This window comes from Diadema setosum, chromosome 17, assembly GCF_964275005.1.
Source record: "Diadema setosum chromosome 17, eeDiaSeto1, whole genome shotgun sequence".
Classification (NCBI taxonomy): domain Eukaryota; kingdom Metazoa; phylum Echinodermata; class Echinoidea; order Diadematoida; family Diadematidae; genus Diadema; species Diadema setosum.
The window spans coordinates 19,524,327-19,545,785 of NC_092701.1; the positions used below are offsets into that span (position 1 = coordinate 19,524,327).

The window sequence follows — 21,459 nt, forward strand, 5'->3', positions numbered from 1 at the left end:
TTTGTTATTTCTTTCACAATGAAATTTGATTAATAATTCCGAAAGTGCTACAGAAGTACAGAGAGCTTATGTCGAAACGCACTGTGGTATGGTAAAACCATATCGTCACGTCCAATCGGAGAACGGAGATCCACGGTTCGTGCTTTCAGCTGTAGACAGTAACAGTTTGCTGTGTCGCCGCAGAAAATGCGATTCATGAAATGAAACCTTGTGAACACCCCTTTTTGAAGCGGTAAATAGCTAGATAAACGTTTATTATCGGATCGGTGAAAGATGACTCGAATCTACCACATGATTGATCAACTTCAGCCGATGTCAGCTTCAGGAGAGGCACAGATCTTGGAAACCGGCGCCACAAGCGATCGGACGATCTCACGCACGTCAACACCGTTTCCTCCTGCAGGTGGTTCAAGTAACCTGATAGTCCCACGCGTAGATATATTCGTTGTCCCTACAACTCTCCTACAATGTATAGTATATGGGTACTTTCGGTTCATTCATCGCTTTTGGCCCAGTCCGTTGGTATCATTACGAACGGCCGACAATAATGGACCCGCTCTCTGACATCATGCAAACTACGAATCGGGATTGGTTCGCTCTAGCAGGAATGTGGCACGACTGAAGCCACAATACGACAATAATTCCCTGACTTCACAAATCAGTGCACACGCACAATAAGGCAAGCCGGGTTGGTTTTAAGTAGGCCACAAACTCGACTGAAAAGGATTGTCGGAAAACGTCGTAAACAGATAACATCATAGCAATTTAACACAGTATACGCAGTCAGCGCCATATATACGTGGTAGTGCATGGATGAGTGATGGGTCTCATAACCTGTAAAATGAAGTCATTGTACACCTTCGTCTTATTCTGTCTCATGTTCTTTGGTAGAATGTTCGCAATCGCACTCTTGATTGAACTGCTTTCATTGAAGTTTTGAATCAATCTTGATCTATTCATGATGTCATAGTGCATATCGGGGCATGAATATAGGCCTATCATGCATCTACATGTTTCTTATTGTATTTCGCGCACATAATATTCACAAGTCCAGTTCACCTGCTAGTAGCTTGATATAAGTAGGCTCCTAATACACGACATGCCTTGGTCCCTTTTGTGCAACTTGCATGCGACATCATTATTTCTATTACCATCATTCAGAAGAGGGATATGAAACTTAACACGATCTTCAAGCAACTTGCAAAGTGAACGATGTTTGCATCGATCGAAATTTGTTCTAAAAATCGTTCCCTGTGGAAAACTTAATATTTTATAGCAGAAGGATAGCCACCTCATTCACATGCATACAAACACGCTCATTCACAGAAACAAACATATGCCTATACAACACTATGCCCTATGAATATATAACTTCATCGTAATTAGTATTTGCTTATACACATCCACATACATCATAACATTAGAATGTGTACATATCATTGTATAAAACAAGATATGTTATGTTCACATCAGAAGGGATTATGATCAGTCTGATGAAAACAGTTCCCGAGGAGATCAATGCCCTATAGCCTTTATTTGAAAAAAAAAAGTTAAGACACGCCTTGATTATTATCGTGTTCTTATAATTAATCTTTGATTTCGAACTTGAAATCTTTTCAAATATCAATCGGAAGTTCAGGAAACTTGAAATTATCTCCTGTAAAACATAATTAAGTACTTTAGACCTGCTTGAGTTTTTGTGTGTTTTTTTTTTTGTCCTTCCCTTTAAAGAGAATCAAGTTACTAGTATTGCGGATGCATATTTAATCATCATTACAATGTATTGCTTAAAAAACTTGTTTCTAACTCGCGAAATGTTCCTAGCTATATGAATGAATGAATGAATGAATTCAGTCTCTGGGTAAAACATTATATGATAATAACAGTTGCTATTTGTATAGCGCACAGGTCCACCTTTCGGTGCTCATGGCGCTTCAAAAAAAGAAAAGAAATGAAAAGATAAAATACATGTATAAACATGACAACAGGGAATAAAATAAATAACAAAACAAACCCAGACCAGATAAAGAACACAATTTTTCTGAACATAAGTGAAGTACAACGAATGGATGTGAAAATGTAGACAGTGCATGAAATGCAGTGAAATTGGGATAGCTCGCAAGTTTGACCAGCATACGACGACCTTTATGGTGGCGCTGTTCTAATCACGGTCCATAAAACACCTCTTTTAATTAAGTGTACGCCGACGCCGTCATAACCCGAGGACATGACGTACAAGTCGACCTAAACCACTGACAAAAAGAGCATTCAAACCACTCAGCTCCTCTCTACGCCCTTTTGCCACTAAAGTGCTTCTACAGAACTCGTTTTTTTTCTTGTTCTTTTTAAAACTGTTTTGTCAGTTTTTGTATTTTTTAAAAAAAACCCTCACGAAAGCAATGATTCTTTACACATTTTCTAGATTAGATTCATTCATTTTCACTAATTCATTTATTTTTTTCATTTTCAACAGAAACACAAAAATATTTTACAGAAAATGAATACATACATTTCATAATACAAAATAAAGGATACATTTACAAAAAAAAAATTGTAAGTATACGGAAATGTTGGAAATGGGGAGGAATGCTAAAAAGCTGGGCTTGTAGGGTGCATCCCCCCACACGTAGTACAAGAAATTATATGATAGATTGACTAACATACATAAAAAGGTGGAAGAAACAAAGAAACTAAGACAAAAAGACCTATAACTAACCTAATTAATCCGAAACAAAAACCCTGAACAAATCCCTACATTAAGTCGATGTCACGCCGGAAGAGAGAGGAAAGAAAGAGAGAGAAAGTGTGTGTGTGTGTGTGTGTGTGTGTGTGTGTGTTTGTGTGTGTGTGTGTGATAGATAGATAGATAGATAGAGAGAGAGAGAGAGAGAGAGAGAGAAAGAAAGAAATGTATTACGTGGAGTGAAGATAAAAGACAAAAAAAAAAGATAGAAGAAGACTATAACAAGACGAGAGGTAGTGGATGGATGGAGCCGCTTAGCAGTGATTTCAACAGAATTAAAGTTGGATTTTCCAATTCTTCGCAACCATTAAAAGATCAACACAATTTTACGATTTCATGAAATTAATATACCAAATATCAATTTCCATAATGATATATAGATTGAGGTGTAACGTCGTGTAAAACAAAATACCAACACAAAGTTTGAAAATGTGTCTCTATTCATTACACTGATTGTGTTATCGTAGTATTCATGCCGGTCTATGTTGTTATTGCTAAAATCATATTTCTTTCATATATAAATGAAATATGATTTATGAAATATATTATATTGGATGTGTGTGTGTGTGTGTGTGTTTATATGTTTGAGTATTTGTGTATGCATGTATGTCACTGCATATTTTACAACCTTGGATAGCTACTGAAATTTATTTTCTCTTTGCCTGTATGGAAAAATAAAGAGGAATATGAAATTAAGATTTCGCTGCACGCACGCCTTGCCTCTCATTTAAACCCCCAAAAGCAATCTTTGGCGTACACGTTGTCACGCATTAGGCAGTTATAATGCACATAAAAAGGGTGTGTAAAGAAACGAGAAAAGGGAAGGAAGTTCGCGCATTTAAATCCAGTTAAGTTAAAGGAATCATAATAGTTTTGGTTGAGACCTAACTTCAGGTTTCTGACACTTTTTGGCGAGATTATGAGAAACCTCTAATGAAATGTGAAAGAGCATGGAATTCCAAGAGCAATTCAACGTTTATTTGATAAAAAATTGGTTTTGAAATGGCCGAGATATTCAAAACAGAGCGATCCTAATAAAAGGTGGGACCCATCTTTTATTACGATTGCTTTGTTGTACTTTGTTTTGGATATCTCAGCCATTCCAAAACCGATTTTCATCAAATACACTTTGAATTCCTCTTAGAATGGTATACTCTGTGCTCTTTCATAAGTGGTTTCTTGGTATCTCGCAAAAAGATAAAAGCCCAATCCTCATCTCCAATATATACCATCACTTTAATCCTATACAGTCAGGAAATAGAGATTCAATTCCAGACAATGATACAACTATGTACACGCGCGCGCTCATAAACCTGAATGGATATTATCACGCTATATTTAGAGCTAACACCGCCATATAAAAAAAAAAAAAAAAAAAAAAAAAAAAAAAAGCGAAAACGGAGGACATCGCACAATAATACATTGCATATCACATTCCTTCATGCACACTTTCCAGCCACATTTCCAATGCAAATTCAACTGCAGTAAAAAACGAGGCAGCGGAATAAATATTATTTGCAAGGCAAACATGAACGAGGAAAACCGCGCTGTGTTTAATGTTCACAAGGTTAACAACGTCTCAAAGTGTAAGTACCGGTACAAAAAAATGCACTTCATGTCTACCATTGATGGACAGTCACACACAAGGCAACTTTTATTGTTTGCAAAAACATTCCGAGGGAATAAGCACGTTTCAGTATAACATACAAAGACGGGAGGACAATATTGTATATCCTTTCAAAAGGTGTTACAACACCGGTAGAATACTGTACACGCAAAATACTACATCAATAGTACATAATATGCGAGGTACAATGCAAGAATATTTGCAAGACAATTGCCAAAGTAGGCGGAGTGAAGGTTCACTTTACCGACGCACAACGACGATGTGAAATATAACTAAATTTATGTGAGATAATTGTGCACTTGGCAAGCATCATATCTTTGCTACAGTGCATTTACAAATGATGCGCCATTTTCATCTCACGGAGAGTGCATTTGCAACAATCTATCAAGAAATACATAATCAAAAGTGCACATCTGTGCACTGTAACAACAATAGCAGCTGAGCTTTAATGGTGACTGCGACGTGGTGTCAAAGTAACATAATATATTGCCTTTCTCGAGGTGTAATCATTCGACATCCAAGCGGGAATTATATTTTCCTTAAGAGATATTTTCCCCAAGCACTCAGCGCCGGAGGGAAATTTATTGTCTCGACGGGAAAATATAACTCCCAAGGGACTGTCAATTGTTTTAATATAACGATAGACAAGGCAATTTTTTTTTGGAAATATATATATATGGGCACCCTATATATTATATGGTCTATATGAACACACACAATCCGCTCTGGCCACATCGACAGCAACTCAAGTCTGGAGTTATATTACCTGACGTGACGTCCCTGCAGGCATAATAATGAATTCGATCCTCGTGGCACTAGTCACGTGATTGCATTATGTCCAATCACTGACCAGTATTTTTGCAGATTATACAAACATATATATATATTCTTTAGCAGGGCCCTGATTTGTACAAACAGGCAGTCATTCACTTAGTATGAAGTACACAAAAGCAGCCTCTACCGTCACTTATTTAACAAGGAACACACCTTAAATCTACACGCCGTGTGTTACATAAACAATTGCTTGATATTATATTTGCCACATAAGGCCTCCAGAAGGCCATGGAAAATCTTATTTTAAAGTGACATTGTTGATGTAAAGTATTTTAATACATGCGTGCCTAATTTGAAGTCACATAAAAGAAATGAATAGGATACTATGTACTTCCTGAAACATATTTCCATACATTATATTCGTAAGGAAAGCAATGAATAATGTTACTGAAAATTGCACACAATTTTCCTTGCGGTGAACACGAAGTAATAATTTCATGGAGTACTAGCCAACAACAGTCTCAGTGTCTGTATTTTTCTTTTGTTCTGATCTTCTGTTGTTCTTATCATTTTTGTAAATATGTATAAATATAATGAAAATAACTTGGCTCTTTCTTGGCAACGTAAAATAACCATTGCATTCCCAATGCCTGTGACAGATGACAAGGATCTAATAAAAACTGTCAAACTGAACTATCAAAAACAATTCTCCTTTTTTACGCCATTCATTTCATCACAAATCTCTCGTGTCTTTTTCGACTGGAAAGGAATGCAGTTAGCGAATAATAATATTACAAGAGAAATCTGATTATTTTCCATTTGTGCAGAAATAAGTTGAAGGAATTCTAGCATTCTAAATGCCCAATAGATCACATGGGGGGAACCCAAATAAGAAATACATGGTACTTTTTAATAACACGGTTACTGACAGTTTAACATTACAAAAAAAAAAAATGCAATTTAATGTTTCACATTATTTACTATCTCTGAAAGACGTAAAAGTTCTGAAAAAAACCCTGTTGCGCTATTCAAAACACTTACAGAAATTAATTTCTTTATGAAATTGTTAACTTAAATGTCAATCATTGCTTTCATCTAGTACATGATTCCACTATATGAAAGAGCAGATCACGGTGAAAACATTCAGAAAGCATTTAATGTAATTTCCGAAAGCTTTGCCTTTTCTGAATGGAAGTTGAGATGTGTCATGACAGTTGAAGGTTACAATAATAAAATGTTGAATAAAGTACATGAGCTGCATTTTGTATACGAGACTAGAATATAAACATCACAACCATAGGCTCCTGATGTGCACATTGTTTAAAATTCCTGACAGACAATTTACACCTCCCCATATTTTCTACAAGCATACTTAACAAAAAAAAAAAAGCCATTTGTAACCTTACTGTATCTTGGTCCCTACATCCAGTTCAAAATTCTGTTCAAGCAAGTAAGCAGCCCAGGTTGTTGACTCTAAGGCTTTCAGCAAGACACTGTGAAAACCCTTGTTGAATTGACCTCTGACATGCATATTATGTAACTTTTTTTCACAACTGATAAACAAAATCAGACTCTTATTAACAGAATGTCATAGAAAATAACAAAACTGGAAAGGAACCTGCTTCTTTGCCTAGAATATATGAATTTGTTAATATTTTGACAAATTGCATAATGTGTACACAAACGGACATGACAGACATTGAAATAATTATGTATTTTGATATAAATGAAATCTGCACAGAACAATATTTTGCAAATATGACTGTGTGTAATGTACATGGAACATTAAATGAAATATAGGAAGACATTTTGGCAAAATGGAAAAAAAAAACCCCAATGTGATTCTTCAAGAAGCAAATCAAGGCACAGCCACAGAACAATAGTTATGTTAGTGTTTGAAATGTCTGTTTCAGTAACAGCAAGAAATATGTTATGCAATTTCGTTTTACATTTGCCATTCTCTGTATGTTTGCATTGACTTTCGGCTTTGTTCCATTTTGGTCCTGCATAGAGAAATAATCATAACGATAATGATGGCAAATATATAGCAAATATAGCAAATTTCACACTTGTTAAGTATCTTGATGTGCTTTATAGACCATTATTACCCATGTCACTGGATACATCATTTCCAACCAGCACTGGCAATTTGCACTGCATTATCTCAGCTTTCAAGAGATATGGACTTCAACCAATCATTCACAGCTAGCATTTCGTTTAGCTCCATACTGAAAGCTTTCGTATCTACACTCCACATTCTGAAAAAAATTGCAAGTTTTAGTGCACAGACTTGCAAAAACTTTGCCATCTGGAAAGCACTCTCTGAGATAACAAATTTGTTAGGGCAGTAAAGTCTACAGCATACCAAAAACAGCGGTGAAAGAAAATTCTTGAAGTACCATGCTTTGTCAAAGCCTAATGGTGCATGTTATGATGCTGGACTCTACCCGGGTCAAATCTTTTCACTCCAACTGATCATCCCATTTACTGATGCTGAAAGACCAGGAAGTCCCAGAATGTGTTATTGTGTGTATGACTGATTGATTGATTGTGTGTGTGTGCAAAACGTAATTACAAAAATTAAAGAAAAAAAAAATCCTCAGAATGCAATGTACTTTGTGTGTTAAAATCTTAAAGGAACTGTACAGTACTGGTTGAGGTGATGATTTAGCTTCCAACGTTTTGCGAGATATTGAGAAACCACTCTATGAGATGTCAAAGAGGATACAATTCTAAGGGAAATTGAAAGTTTATTTGATGAAAATCCGTTCTGAAATGACTGAAATATCCAAAACAAGGTGAAACAAAGAGATCCTAATAAAAGTTGTGGCCTGTTGCATTTTACTATTATCACTTTTTGGGATATCTCAGCCATTTGAAAACCAATTTTCATCAAATAAACGTTGAATCCTTCAGATTCAGATTCAGATCGTTTATTGTCATGCACTACGGCATAAAAATCTTTGCAACAGTCTCCATTAAAAATTTCACATGTAAAGGAAAATAAATATGTATACATAACTGAAGGACAAGTAACATAACACTTCTTGAAATTACATGCTCTTTCATATTCAATAAGAGGTTTCTCATTATCTCACCAAAAAATTTTATAAACCTGAATCCTCACCTCAACCAGTACTGTACAGTCCCTTTAAAGCTGAGGATCAGCCAGTTCAACTGCTGAATGTTAAGCTTAATGGAAGGAAAATGTAAGTATACCCTGTTTTAAGAGAAGCAGACTACAAGGAAATATATTCTTTTTGTTGTTGACATTTTTTACCATGTAAAGCAGCAACATACAGTCTGTACCTATATTCAGATCATCAGTGATAAAGAATATCTTACTTAGCACATTGCATTCGCAAGAATTAAAAAAAAAGTATTTTCTGGCAGTGAACCACAATCATATAAAAATAAGAATAATGATACGTGTACGTAGAATACTATGATCTCAAAGCATCTTTGAATAATGCAGTTAAATTCTGAAGACATAGACAGAGTAATACAGTAGCTCCCATGTGTGTTTGGGATTACAGGGCTGCCAACTCTCACGCATTGAGCGTGAGACTCACGCATTTCGGTCCTTTCTCACTCTAACACTTTATTTCATTTGCATGCATTTCTATTGATCTCACTCATTTTGACTCCTAAATTATAGCATTGGCCTATGGGAGTCTCACTCTCAACTAGTTTCCAGTGTTGGCAGCCCTGGGATTAAGGTTCTCAGTAATAACTGTGATATCAAAATCAAATACATGTACTGTCATTTGCTCATGAAGTTGAGTTAATGAATGAGGTACACTGAAAATACAGTGGCTTATACAACATTTAACTGCAAACCTTCACAGGAAAATATGTTTTCAAGTGAGACTGAGAAGAAATATTAAGTAGAAAATCATGAAAATACTGATTGATAAGAGCATTCTTCAGGAAGCTAAAATAGAAGATATGTAGATTGTTATTGCAAGGTGAACTTAGGCAATTTGATTTTATAGGAATGCAATATACAGTGTAGTCAATAATATTTTTGCGCCAATACACTCTGTAATGATGTATGCAAACAAAACAATGTACTGTACAAGCTGAAATTTTGCGGTGGTTTTATTTTTGCGAATTTCGTGAATCGCCTTTGAACCGCGAAAATAACAACACGCGAAAATAACAACGCGCAAATAAGTATGTTTAGTTAGACCCTCGCAACCGCGAAATTAACAACACGCCAAAATGTCCGCCAAGTAGCAATTCGCGAAAATATCTGTACGCGAAAATTTAAGCTCGTACAGTATACAAGTCATTATTTGAGTTACTCATCACTCCCAAAGGGGAATTCTAGACCATTTAAAAGTTAGTCTGAAAAGAAAAAGTACGGTTTTACAAGCATGACAGTGAAAATTTGATTGTAATTGGATTTACAATAAAGTTGTGAAATTTTACAGATTATGTTATTTCTCTAGAACAGTTTCAAGTACAATGTAGTTGATATGAATACACAAATGAGTGCACTGAAAATGTCATAACTTCCTAATTTTCCACTGACTGCAAATAAAAAAACAAAATGATGAGAATTCAATTCTTCTGCTATGAAAGTGCACAACACAATGTTATTCCCAGCTGAATATCTTCACAATAATGATCAGTCTGATATGCAGGGATTTATGACTGCAGCATACTTGTGTTTGAACAGACAAAAATCGTTATTCACTATTGCATATTCATTGTTGACTATTCAAGAACTGTTTTGTGAAAATTAGTGAAACTTCTCAATTACATAACTTCCCTAATGTCTATCTAATTTTGATTGAATTTTCACTGTTGTGCTTGTAAAAACCATACTCTTTCTGTTCAGATGAACTTCAAACTGTAGTGTCTGGAATTCTCCTTTGAGGAACAAGAGTCATATGGGAGAATGTTGAAAAAGAGAAAGCCGTAGTCAACATCACTCAACCTTACTTTTGATGTTTCAAAGAAGACAATACTCTGGGCAGCTGTAAATAAAAAACTCAAGTAGAAAAATAAAGACATCTTCTTACTCATAGTATCGCCTAGAACTACATTGTACTTCTTAACTTGTGCAGAAAAATAAAGATATTTGAAATAAATGTACTTAATTGAGATACACCGGAGAAATTCATTTTAATCTTGATTGTCTATCATATGGAAAATGAAAAAAATGAATGATCTGAAATTGAGATGGAAGAAAATGAGATGCTACCTTTGGTAAGTAGGGAGGCTAATCAGATATGAAAGGTGTGACACATGCTTTGTTAGTGATGGTTGCAAATTTATCAATAAAACTATTAACATGTCATAACCTGGCGAGTATGTCATAGATCCGCACTTCTCGATGTATTTTAACCCGAGGCCCACTTTGGCTCCTTCAATTTTTTTTTCTTTTCCCATTTAGATCGAACACAATTTTTATGCCTCCGCCACAAAGTAGTGCCGGAGGCATTATGTTTTTGGGTTGTCCGTCCGTCCTTTCGTCTGTCCGTAATGAATTTTGTGGACAGCGTAATTAAAAAACCTTTTTGAGGTATCCTAATGAAACTTGACATGTGTGTGTATTAGGGGGTGAAGTTGTGCCTATCAACTTTTGGGTGCACATGCTCAAGGTCAAAGGTCAAGGTCAAATACGTAAAATTTCACTATTTCCTCCATATCTATGCATTGCCTGAAGATATTTTCTTGAAACTTAATGTATACATGTATTACCCAATCAAGATTCTCTGGTGAAAGTTTGGGATCATGAGGTCAAAGGTCAAAAGGTCAAGCAAAAATATTAAAATTTCACTTTTTTTCTCTGTACCTTGGAAATTGTTCAAGGTATCTTCATGGAACATAGCATATATACATGTACTGACTGGCAGTGATTATCTAGAGAATTAAGGGTTCATGGGGTCAAAGGTCAGGGGTCAAAGGTCAAGGGCAACACTTCAAAATTTTACTATTTCCCTCACATTTATGCAATGCCAGCAGGATTATTATTTTTTTTTTACACTTGGTGTATGTATGTATAACCCAATAGAGATTCTCTTTGAAGTTTTTTTTTTTTTTTTTTTTTTTGCCTCAAAGGTCAAAGGTCAAAGATCAAGTGAAAGTGCTGAACTAACTTTTTCCTCCATATCTAGGAAGTGGCTGGAGTTATCTTGAAACTTACTACATATTTATGTATGTTCTGCCTGACAGTGATTATCTTAATATGAATTTTAGGGTCAAAGGCCAGATGAAAATGACAACAATTTACTATTTAATACAGAAATTGCACTTTTTCTCCATACCTTGAAAATTACTCAGTGCATTTATGAATGGGTCAAAGTCAAGTTAAAGTCCTTAAATCTCCAAATACATGTTCTCCCATTCATCCAATTAAACCTAGGTCAAGGAAGGTGAACATTCAACACATTTGTGACAAACTTGTCATTTTAATATTTTGCCAATTTTGTGAAAATGTAATCACACATTGTCCACATGTACTATAGACCTATTAGGAGAACCATGCATTATGGCGGAGGCATACCAGTCGCCATAGCGACATTTCTAGTTTTTAAATCTATTTTTTGGTCAACATTGCGGCCCACCGGAAGAGAAGCGCAGTCATAGGTAATTCTCACTGTAATACATGGGCTTATTGGTCAAAGCCAGTAAAACTCCCGGGAAACAAAAACAAAGCAAAACAAAACAAACCTAAATGTTTACTTCATCAAACTATGAATTTCCATAGCTTCCAAATATCCTCCTTATGGACTGCTTGTTGCTGTGGGGTAAATTCTGATTCTGGTAATTCAATTTTTTTAGCTCTGTTCATTCTTTGCTCAAAATTTTTTATTTTTGTTTTAGTTTTTTTTTTTTAGTTTGAAATAATATCAAATCAAACTACTGGTGAGTGTTGTTTTATCCCTACTTCTCTTAGAGAACATCCCCTCTGGGCATTATGACAAATATGTGTACACATATTCTAAAGAGGGAGGGGGAACCATTCAAGAACCAAAGCTCATCTGCAATGAAGTTGAAGTTTGCATTTGTGAATTAAAAAAAAAAATAAAAAAAATAACTGACAATCTCACTCACTTTATAAAACCAAACTTATTAGCTACTGTTGCTGTGTCTTTGGAGAACATGTTTCCTGTTAAGTTCAGTAACATTGTTTATTCAGAGTATGACAGAAAAATTGTATTCCTCGAAAACACAGGAATTTTCATTTTCTTTAATAATCATTGAGAAGAGATTTCAGGCAAAAGGGCATGGATTGATATTTGGTTAAAAATATCAAAAAGGGGCATTACCCTGTAATCTTATGCTCTAAAGAAATCTGTGATATCTTACAAAATATCTTAAATATGGAAAGCTTCGAGAACCCTTGAAACAGTTATGAAAGGCATCATCACACAATCTGACCCCTCTACTCCCCAACCTTGAAACATATATTTACACAAACTTAATTTTTTATTATTTCCATATGCGCCATCTATTCCCTAAATCCGGGAGTTGAGGCAACTCAATGTGAAACCACAAACCCTGACATTTATCTTCTCGATCCATGACCCCATATATGGCCTCCTGACCTAACATATAATATTTCAATTGCTGTACGGTAGGGGTGTACATCATAACTCATCTTGAGACTTTGACTTCTTGGAAGTTTTGCTGAATACCCAGAAAGAAGATGGCTTCCCGGCAGCGTCTCGCTCTCGCTTGGCGAAAGCGGAGAAAGTCGAGATGCAATTACAGATGTAGTGGTCAGACTTGGCCAATATTGCAAGGTCCATGTGCGGATTAGCTGGCTTGTTCTGAATCACTTTGACCTGAAATGTGTGAGGGGGTGAAAAAAAAAAAAATTACATGTGTATTTTTACAATACTGCAACCAAAAGTGTGACATTGTACTACAAATTAAATTCCACTAGAATGACCTCAAAATAAGCTTCATTTTAATGAGTAATGACTTCTTGATATTCAGGATTGTACAGAGAGACAGTGCACAAAAAAAGCTCTGTAAAAAATTAAATCAGAAAAATTTTATTTTCTGTACATTCCTATAGGGAAATCCACTGAAAATGCTTGGTGTCCTATGTAACAACCGTTACATAGAATATTGAAAATAATTCTAAACACATATTGTTGATCACAAAATATTTATAAACTTGATTTGTTAATAATGTAACTAATGTATTGTGACAATAGTGCAGAATTTTACTGTTTGTACATATTTTAGGCATTTTCCAAATATGCATAACGCGTGTCGCAACATGCGTCGCGGTTGGACACCACAGAAAAAGAGGCAAATAGTTTCTTCCCAAATATTTTGTATAATTTATATTTTTTTTCTTTTGGATACCTATCCTGGAAAGGAAATCAAAAAAATCAGAAAGGCCAGTAAATAGTATTGGAAATGTACAAAATAAAAGATCAAATCTTCATGTGTAACGGTGGTTACACTGGACACCAAAAAAAAATTGCTGATTTACCATTGTTAATTTTGACATGAAGATGATGTTAATATTTTGGAACAAAAGTTACATATTTTTCATCCCCCATTGAGCTCATTAAAACAGCAAAAATGCCTGGATTTCCAGAATTCCGATCAACCTTTTCTAGGATCTCTGTGTAACGGTTGTCGCGTGGACACCAAGCGTAACACGCGTCACGCACTGTTTATAATGGCATTTTAGGAATGAAAAAGGTTTATTAACAGGATTTTTTTTACATGTCATTCTAAATAGGCATGTTCTGGAATATGATCAGTCAAAAACACTCATAGAAATATATAATTTAGTTGAGCATGATGCATTTGATCTTAGGGGTACAAATCATGTCACAAATTTGGTGTCCTAAAATGGTCAATTTTTAAGGCATATTGTTTAAAATATACATGAAAAATGTAAGGTTTCATATGATTTTATCTCCACTGTCTCTCATATATGTGGGCTACATATCCTGAAAGTTTTAAGTTCTAATTATGTTTAATTTTTGAAATAGGGCTAATCAAACTTAATCACCTTAAATCTCTGCAGTATTGTAACTAGAAATGTCGCTTTGGCGACTGGTATGCCTCCGCCATAATGCATGATTTTCCCAATAGGTCTAGATAGTACATGTGGACAATGTGTGATTACATTTTCACAAAATTGGCATAATATTGAAATGACAAGTTTGTCACAGATGTGTTGAATGTTCACCTTCCTTGACCTAGGTTTAATTGGATGAATAGGAGAGCATGTATCTAGGGATTTAAGGACTTTAACTTGACTTTGACCCATTCATACATTTAGGCATTGAGTAATTTTCAAGGTACAGGTGTGGAGAAAAAGTGCAATTTCTGAATTGAATAGTAAATTGTTACCATTTTCATCTGGCCCTTGACCCTAAAATTCATAAGATAATCACTTTCAGGTAGAACATGCATAATATGTAGTTTCAAGATAACTTGAGCCACTTCGAGATATGGAGGAAAAAGTTAGTTCAGCACTTTCACTTGATCTTTGACCTTTTGACCTTTGAGGCAAAAAAAGAAGAAAAAAAAAACTTTCCAGAGAATTTCTATTAGGTTACACATGCATGCACCAAGTGTAAAAATATAATAACCCTGCTGGCATTACATAAATATGAGGGAAATAGTAAAATTTTGAAGTGTTGCACTTGACCTTTGACCCCTGACCTTTGACCCCATGAACCCTACATTCTCTAGATAATCACTTCCAGTCAGTACATGTATATACTATGTTCCATGAAGATACCTTGAACAATTTTCCAAGGCACAGAGAAAAAAAAGAAGTTTTGATATTTTTACTTGACCTTTTGACCTTTGACCTTTGACCTCATGACCCAAACTTTCACCAGAGAATCTTAATTGAGTAATACATGTATACACTAAGTTTCAAGAAAATATCTTCAGGCATTCAATAGATATGGCGAAAATAGTGAAATTTCATGTATTTGACCCTGACCTTTTGACCTTTGACCTCATGACGCAAACTTTCACCAGAGAATCTTAATTAGGTAAAACATGTACACACTAAGTTTCAAGAAAATATCTTCAGGCATTCAATAGATATGGTGGAAATAGTGAAATTTTATGTATTTGACCTTGACCTTTGACCTTGAGCATGTGCACCCAAAAGTTGATAGGCACAACTTCACCCCCTAATACACATACATGCCAAGTTTCATTAGGATACCTCAACAGGTTTTGATAGTTACCTTGTCCACAAAATTCATTACGGACGGACGGAAGGACGGACGGACGGATGGAAGGACGGACGGAAGGACGGATGGACGGAAAACCCGAAAACATAATGCCTCTGGCACCACTTCGTGGCGGAGGCATAAAAAACAAAATATATCTTGATCAGTTAACAAAATATATCTTGATTATACAACAAAATATATCTTGATTACAACAGTGGTTTTTCCAGTAGAGATTACGAACAAGGGGAATTTTTCTACTGGATGAAAGTTGGTATGTGATTTTTATACATGACTTTCTCAGGAAGCAGCATCACCTTTTTAGGTAGGGCTGCCTGCAGCTCCTTTATATTTGGGTCGACGTCGGACGCCACAAACACCGCCGTGGCCTTCACCTTCTTCACCGCATCCTTAATCTGCTTGATGACCACTTTCCGTGGAGGCATGCAGAGGTCGTCGGTGACCTCGCCGTATTCGTTGTTGGGGCCGAGGCACTGGGGTGAGGCAAACATTTGCCGCGAGCTTGAAGCGTGCTTACATGCGTTGACCTGTACGGTGTAAAGCCATGACAGTACATTTATTGTAGAATATTTTGGTAGGGTGGGCATTCTGTTTATGCTTCACAATTTTTATGATGTGATAGAAGCTCCAAACAAGAGTAAAATGATTTTCATTTTGACCACATGAACTTCTGTTATGTTTGGTTATCAATTCGTAAGTACACTAGGTAGTACTAAATAAGAATGTGGTGTCTGGATGACAGGTGAACAATCTTTAACAGGCATGGCACAAAACTAAAGTATCACTTTTGACTCTCCTGTAAAACCAACTGAGGTGATGGTAAGATTGAATCTTTCAATCATAGAAATTAATGACATTGCATCATTTGGTTGTAACACAGCTAAAGACTAAATTCTGACTCCGGTGTGAACGAGCAGTGGAAGGCGGCCAGCTCTTACCCAGTCTGAACCAATCCTCATGTGGATGCCGACAAAAGGGCCGGTAGAAAGATGTTCCCGGATGAAGGCGTTCACCTTCTCCTCCACCTGGTCTGACCAGTGCAGGAAGCGGTGAAGAGGGCGGTTCGCCTCAGTGACCGGGAAGGAGGCAGGAGCCCCAGACATGGCCAGCACGGGGTACTCTGTCACTGGAAATCTGGCGAGTGAAGAATTAACCATTTCTGTGTCTGGCACTTTGGACAGTGCAACAATGCTATGGTCTTTTCTGTGCCAATCGGTACTCAAAGCACACAGAGGGTTAACCTGTTGAGGACGGACTGATTTTGCTACAACACGCATTTCCCATAGACACTTGCCCGAGTGTACTCGGGACTCGTTCTCAACGGATTAATAGGGAGCTTTAGATTTTCGTGACGAGGACGTTCAGAGGAAAAAAAACAGGTTCTGAGCATGCGCAAAAGCGCGCTTAAAGTCAATCTATTTATAGCTTGTTGTATGAGTTTTTCACTATGCGTTCTGGGCTATATTTACGTCCGCTCAATTCATGACGTAGAGAGCTACCTGGTGCACAGATTATACAGGGGCACCATTTTATTTTGTATACGTTGCATCCCAGCGTAATCTAAAGGTACTTTGCAGCACAACGCAGGGGGAGAGGAGAACGTCCAACGCACTCGTCGTCTCAAAACGTCCGCGCCGCAAATCTAAAGCTCCCTAATGATGGAGTGAGACAATTGCTTGTGAATCCCAGTGAAGCATTGTCAGTAGCAGTACATAATGATATTTTGGGCCTAGTAACTGGTTGACCATGGTGTCACGCTGCTATAATTAAATTATACACAGGATGTCATTGTTTTCCTGACCAAAAAACCATGTCAGATTTTAACAAGATGTAACATTACTTGGTAGCAAATTGTGTTATCAAATGTTGGCTATTACTAAGGAAATTGGAAAGGTAGTAATTCGAATCTTGGGTCTCATAAAAGCAGCCAGTTTTCCATGAGACCCTGTAGGGGCTTTTATAAGATATCTCAAGATAATAATGAAGCTACTGAATATCAAGCATTCTTTAAATTTGATTAAACATGTCAAAAATGAATAAAGAATTATATTCTAAACCACACCATACACATCTAGTTGTATTTGAAAAATATGTTTTACACACTGTCACAAATTCAAAGTAAAAAAAAAAAAAATTGTAATTATTTCACAGTTGAACCAAATAATGCTGAGGAAAGAAGGCAACTGCTGATGATAGCAGATAAACTTTGCTTTCTGCATGTAGTTCGGAAACAAAATAAATTGAACAGGGACTATTAAAGAAAGATAACAAAGAATTGTTCTAAAAGGGCAATTGTATGACGAATGGCAAATATATCCAATTATCGTCAACTGATTATCATCTGCTTCCATGGGGCCCAAAGAGTTAATGTGCCATTTAAATATAAAAGATTATCAACTTAATAAAACCTTTCATTACCAAAGGAGCACTAAGCATGATTCCCCTGCACACACATCTCTAAAGCTCTTACTTTTGTGAAAAGCCTAGCCAATTTGATTTGGAGGGTCATACTGTATGCTTTTTTTTTCTCTCTAAACAATACAACTGATGTGATAATAATGTAAATAACAATGATATTGCCAGGTAGCAATGCAGTACTCTTACTGCTAACTTGATGAAATTATCATTACCAGTACAATGATCACTATTATGAATGACAGTAATGAAAATAATACCCATTTTCAGACTCAGGGTCAGGGGGGATATTTGTAAGTAAAAGTTATTGTCCAAGGATGAATGCACTGGGCAGGATTTGAACCCCAGACATTCTGTTTAAAGATACAAACTCTCATTTCGTAGTGCTTTAGATATCTGTATATGTAGGGCACCAAGTGTGATGCCTTACCTCTTTTCCCATGCTGCTCGTACTGATGGTAAATGCGTGTTGTACGAGAGAGGTCCAAACTCCTCGTAGTTGTCGAAGTCGACGTTGATGTTGTCCCAAAAGGGACCAAAAGGATTACCCTCCTTCATTTTACAGTCTTTACCATCACGGTATCTGTAGCAAAAGCCTGGAAGTGGGCATCAAATGAATACAAATAAAAAATGAATAAATCGAAAAGATACACAGTGACAAAATATAGTAAGGCCTTTCGGGACTTGTCTTTAAAGAGAAATACAGCAAGAACTGGACTGTAGACAAGCAAAAATACAAGCACATGCAAAAAATTAAAGGACAAGTTCACCTTCATTAACATAAGGATTGAGAGAATGTAGCAATATTAGTAGAACACATCATTGAAAGTTTGAGGAAAATCGGACAATCCGTTCAAAAGTTATGAATTTTTGAAGTTTTTGTGCAGTCACCGCTGGATGAGAAGACTACTGCAGTGTATGATGTCACATGCGTACAACAATATCAGGAAAATATAAAGAGAATTTCACAAAATTTCATCTTTTGAAAAAAGTACACATTCCCTCGACTCATTACTGACATATGTTATGGGTAATATTATTCCCATTGCCTTTAGAAAGAGGCAAGTCAAGTGCTCTTTTATTATGCGAAAAAAGTGATAATATGTTGAATTTTCTTTACATTTTCTTTATACTGTTGTACTCATATGACATCACGAGCCTCAATAGTCTCCTCATCCAGCGGTTCCATTGCAAAAAATTTAAAAATTCATAACTTTTGCATCGATTGTTCAATTTTCCTCAAACTTTCACTGATGCGTTCTACTAATATTGCTGCATTCTCTCAATCCTTATGTTTATGAAGGTGAACTTGTCCTTTAATGAGAATCATTGAGGAGAGCTGAACTTGTAGGGAAATGGAAAACAGATTGGCCCGAATTCACGAAGGTGGTACAAATGAAACCATGGTTTAAACCATGGACAAAAACCATGGAGCGCCAAGTGTCGCATGGAATATTTCGCTACGAAATTGGTCATTTCGTCGACAAACCGCTTCGTTAACTAAATTATCATTTCGTGGATGAAATGTTCATTTAGTTACAAAACATTGTTATTTCATTACAAAATAATCATTTCATCGACGAAATGACTGATTTCGTAACAAAATATTCCATGCGACACCTGGCGCTCCATGGTTTTTGTCCATGGTTTAAACCATGGTTTCATTTGTACCACCTTCGTGAATTCGGGCCATTGAGTCTGACTGGATTCATTACAATATTCTTCAATTATTTATTCACTGGTGTGGACAGTTCAAGCTGTGGGATGCTACATGCAATTCCTGACAATTTACATAGTTTTACGTTGGGATTGAAAAGATATTTTGAATCAAAATTCCGCAGGGTGATAAGTGGATGACCAGTGTAAATCAAAACAATATCATTCATGTAGGGGTAACCTTGCTAATGATGTGAAGTACATCACATTCCCTCTCACCTGTTCGCTTCCCTTTGGGCCATAGCGTTGGCGCCAGCTCTTTCATGAATGTATCCATGGTGATGACCCGATGATACTCCCTGAGGGGCTCCACTTTGAAGTAGTCATCAAATGGGATTTGAACCTACGGATCATTACAATGCAAGTAGTGAAGTCTAGCCATCTACATTGTATATGGGTGGGGGGGGGGGGAGGGGGTCACAGGCTAACAACTTAGATTCACACTTTTGTTTGTGCAAATATGTCATATTGGTCACAATAAGAAGGAAATGAACATTCATGCAATGCATGTATGACTTGTATCTTCTTGGCTCAAAGTGATATGAACTAATGTCAACTTTGCTTTACTAGCACTATAGGTTCTAATCTAGGAGGATTCCCTCATATCAGTGTTGAGATATGTTGTATTGGGTACAGAATAGTTGGGTTGATAATCATTGTTACATCAGCTTGGTGCCACAGTCCAAAAAACATCTGTTTACAATTGCCACTTTGTCTTATTGAGAAAACTAGCCAAATTACTAAGTATTAAATGCCATATGTCTGACACCAAATCTTCCTATAGAGGTTAGTATATACTTCATTATACCTTGAAGGGTACTGCATGGCATGCTCACATGAAAAACAATCAAAATTAATGTAAAAAGAAACAAATAAAATGCATGAAGTGGTCAGTTACTTACTGAGCCTCTGATGTGACCAGGGTATTCTACCCATGGTGGCAAAATCAAGGTTCTGTCTAGGCCATGGGCAAATGAGAGAGCTCCGAGAAAATGATCCGCCTGATTCCCAAAACGACCTGGCAAAGAAAATTAAGCAGCGAGAAAAATCAATGAAGAGATCAACATTGTTTGGTAACTGTAAAAAGGAGTTACTGCTACGCCAACTGAAGACTGCAAATAAGGTACACATTAAACATGAAAAGTACTCCAGTTCTTATTCATTATCATTGCTACCATTAGTTTGTTGTTGATCTTTTTTTTTTTTTGGAGGGGGGGGGGGGGGAAGGGCAAGCACACCAAAGAAATAGTCATAGAATTTCACAAAGTTAAACTACGTATTTACAAACTATTCTGCTACAATCAATTGAAATGGTTTAAGGAACTTTGCTTTTTGTCATGACCTTAATTAAAGGATGCTCTGCTGTTCCATCCTGCATATAATTCCTACACATCATCAAAACTTGGCTGCAAAGGAGACAAACTGTAAATCATAGCATTGTAAACAATATCAAAAACTAGCTGTAAAACCCATTCTTACTGGCCTCGTACTTACCCATACATGGGCAATATGTTACGTAACCATTTGGGTCAATTTTGTCCACTGTGTTTGAGGCTTGACTGTAGGCTAGCAGTGATGATGCGAGCAGGAGTACAAATCCCTTCACATGATTCTCAGCCATCGCTATGTGTTACCACCTGTTCAAAGTCAAAAGAACACACAAGGTCACTGTGACACAGTCATTAAATGAAGAGTTTAAATGCAAAAAGAATAAATCAAACACAAAAACAAAACAGATGCATCTATCCTAATCAACTTGAGATACCCGGTTTTTGAGACTGAAGCTGCTAAAAAAGAAAGAATATATTAACTAAAATATATGTGATAACTGATAATCTTAAAAAACAGGTCTACTGTATTTCTTGTGGTATTGTGAGGAAATATATTTTCCTCTTTTTGATATGATCCTGCTTGAAAAAACAGATATTATTATTATTATTATTATTTTTATTTTTTTATTCGAACTGTTCACAGTGGTACTC

The 21,459-nt window shown here is 36.2% G+C and overlaps 1 protein-coding gene across 1 annotated transcript; it reads right to left on the bottom strand.

Moving 5' to 3' along the window:
• Window positions 1–12,738: 12,738 nt before the first annotated feature.
• Window positions 12,739–21,078, bottom strand: LOC140240972 (GDP-fucose protein O-fucosyltransferase 1-like). Its single transcript, XM_072320745.1, has 7 exons — window positions 20,972–21,078; window positions 20,380–20,495; window positions 19,697–19,820; window positions 18,192–18,357; window positions 16,285–16,480; window positions 15,643–15,873; window positions 12,739–12,946 (listed from the first exon to the last, which is right to left on the bottom strand). Exons 1-7 carry the CDS (start codon window positions 20,973–20,975, stop codon window positions 12,749–12,751), a joined length of 1,035 nt encoding a protein of 344 aa, XP_072176846.1. The 5' UTR covers window positions 20,976–21,078; the 3' UTR covers window positions 12,739–12,748.
• Between the last annotated feature and the right edge of the window lie 381 nt (window positions 21,079–21,459).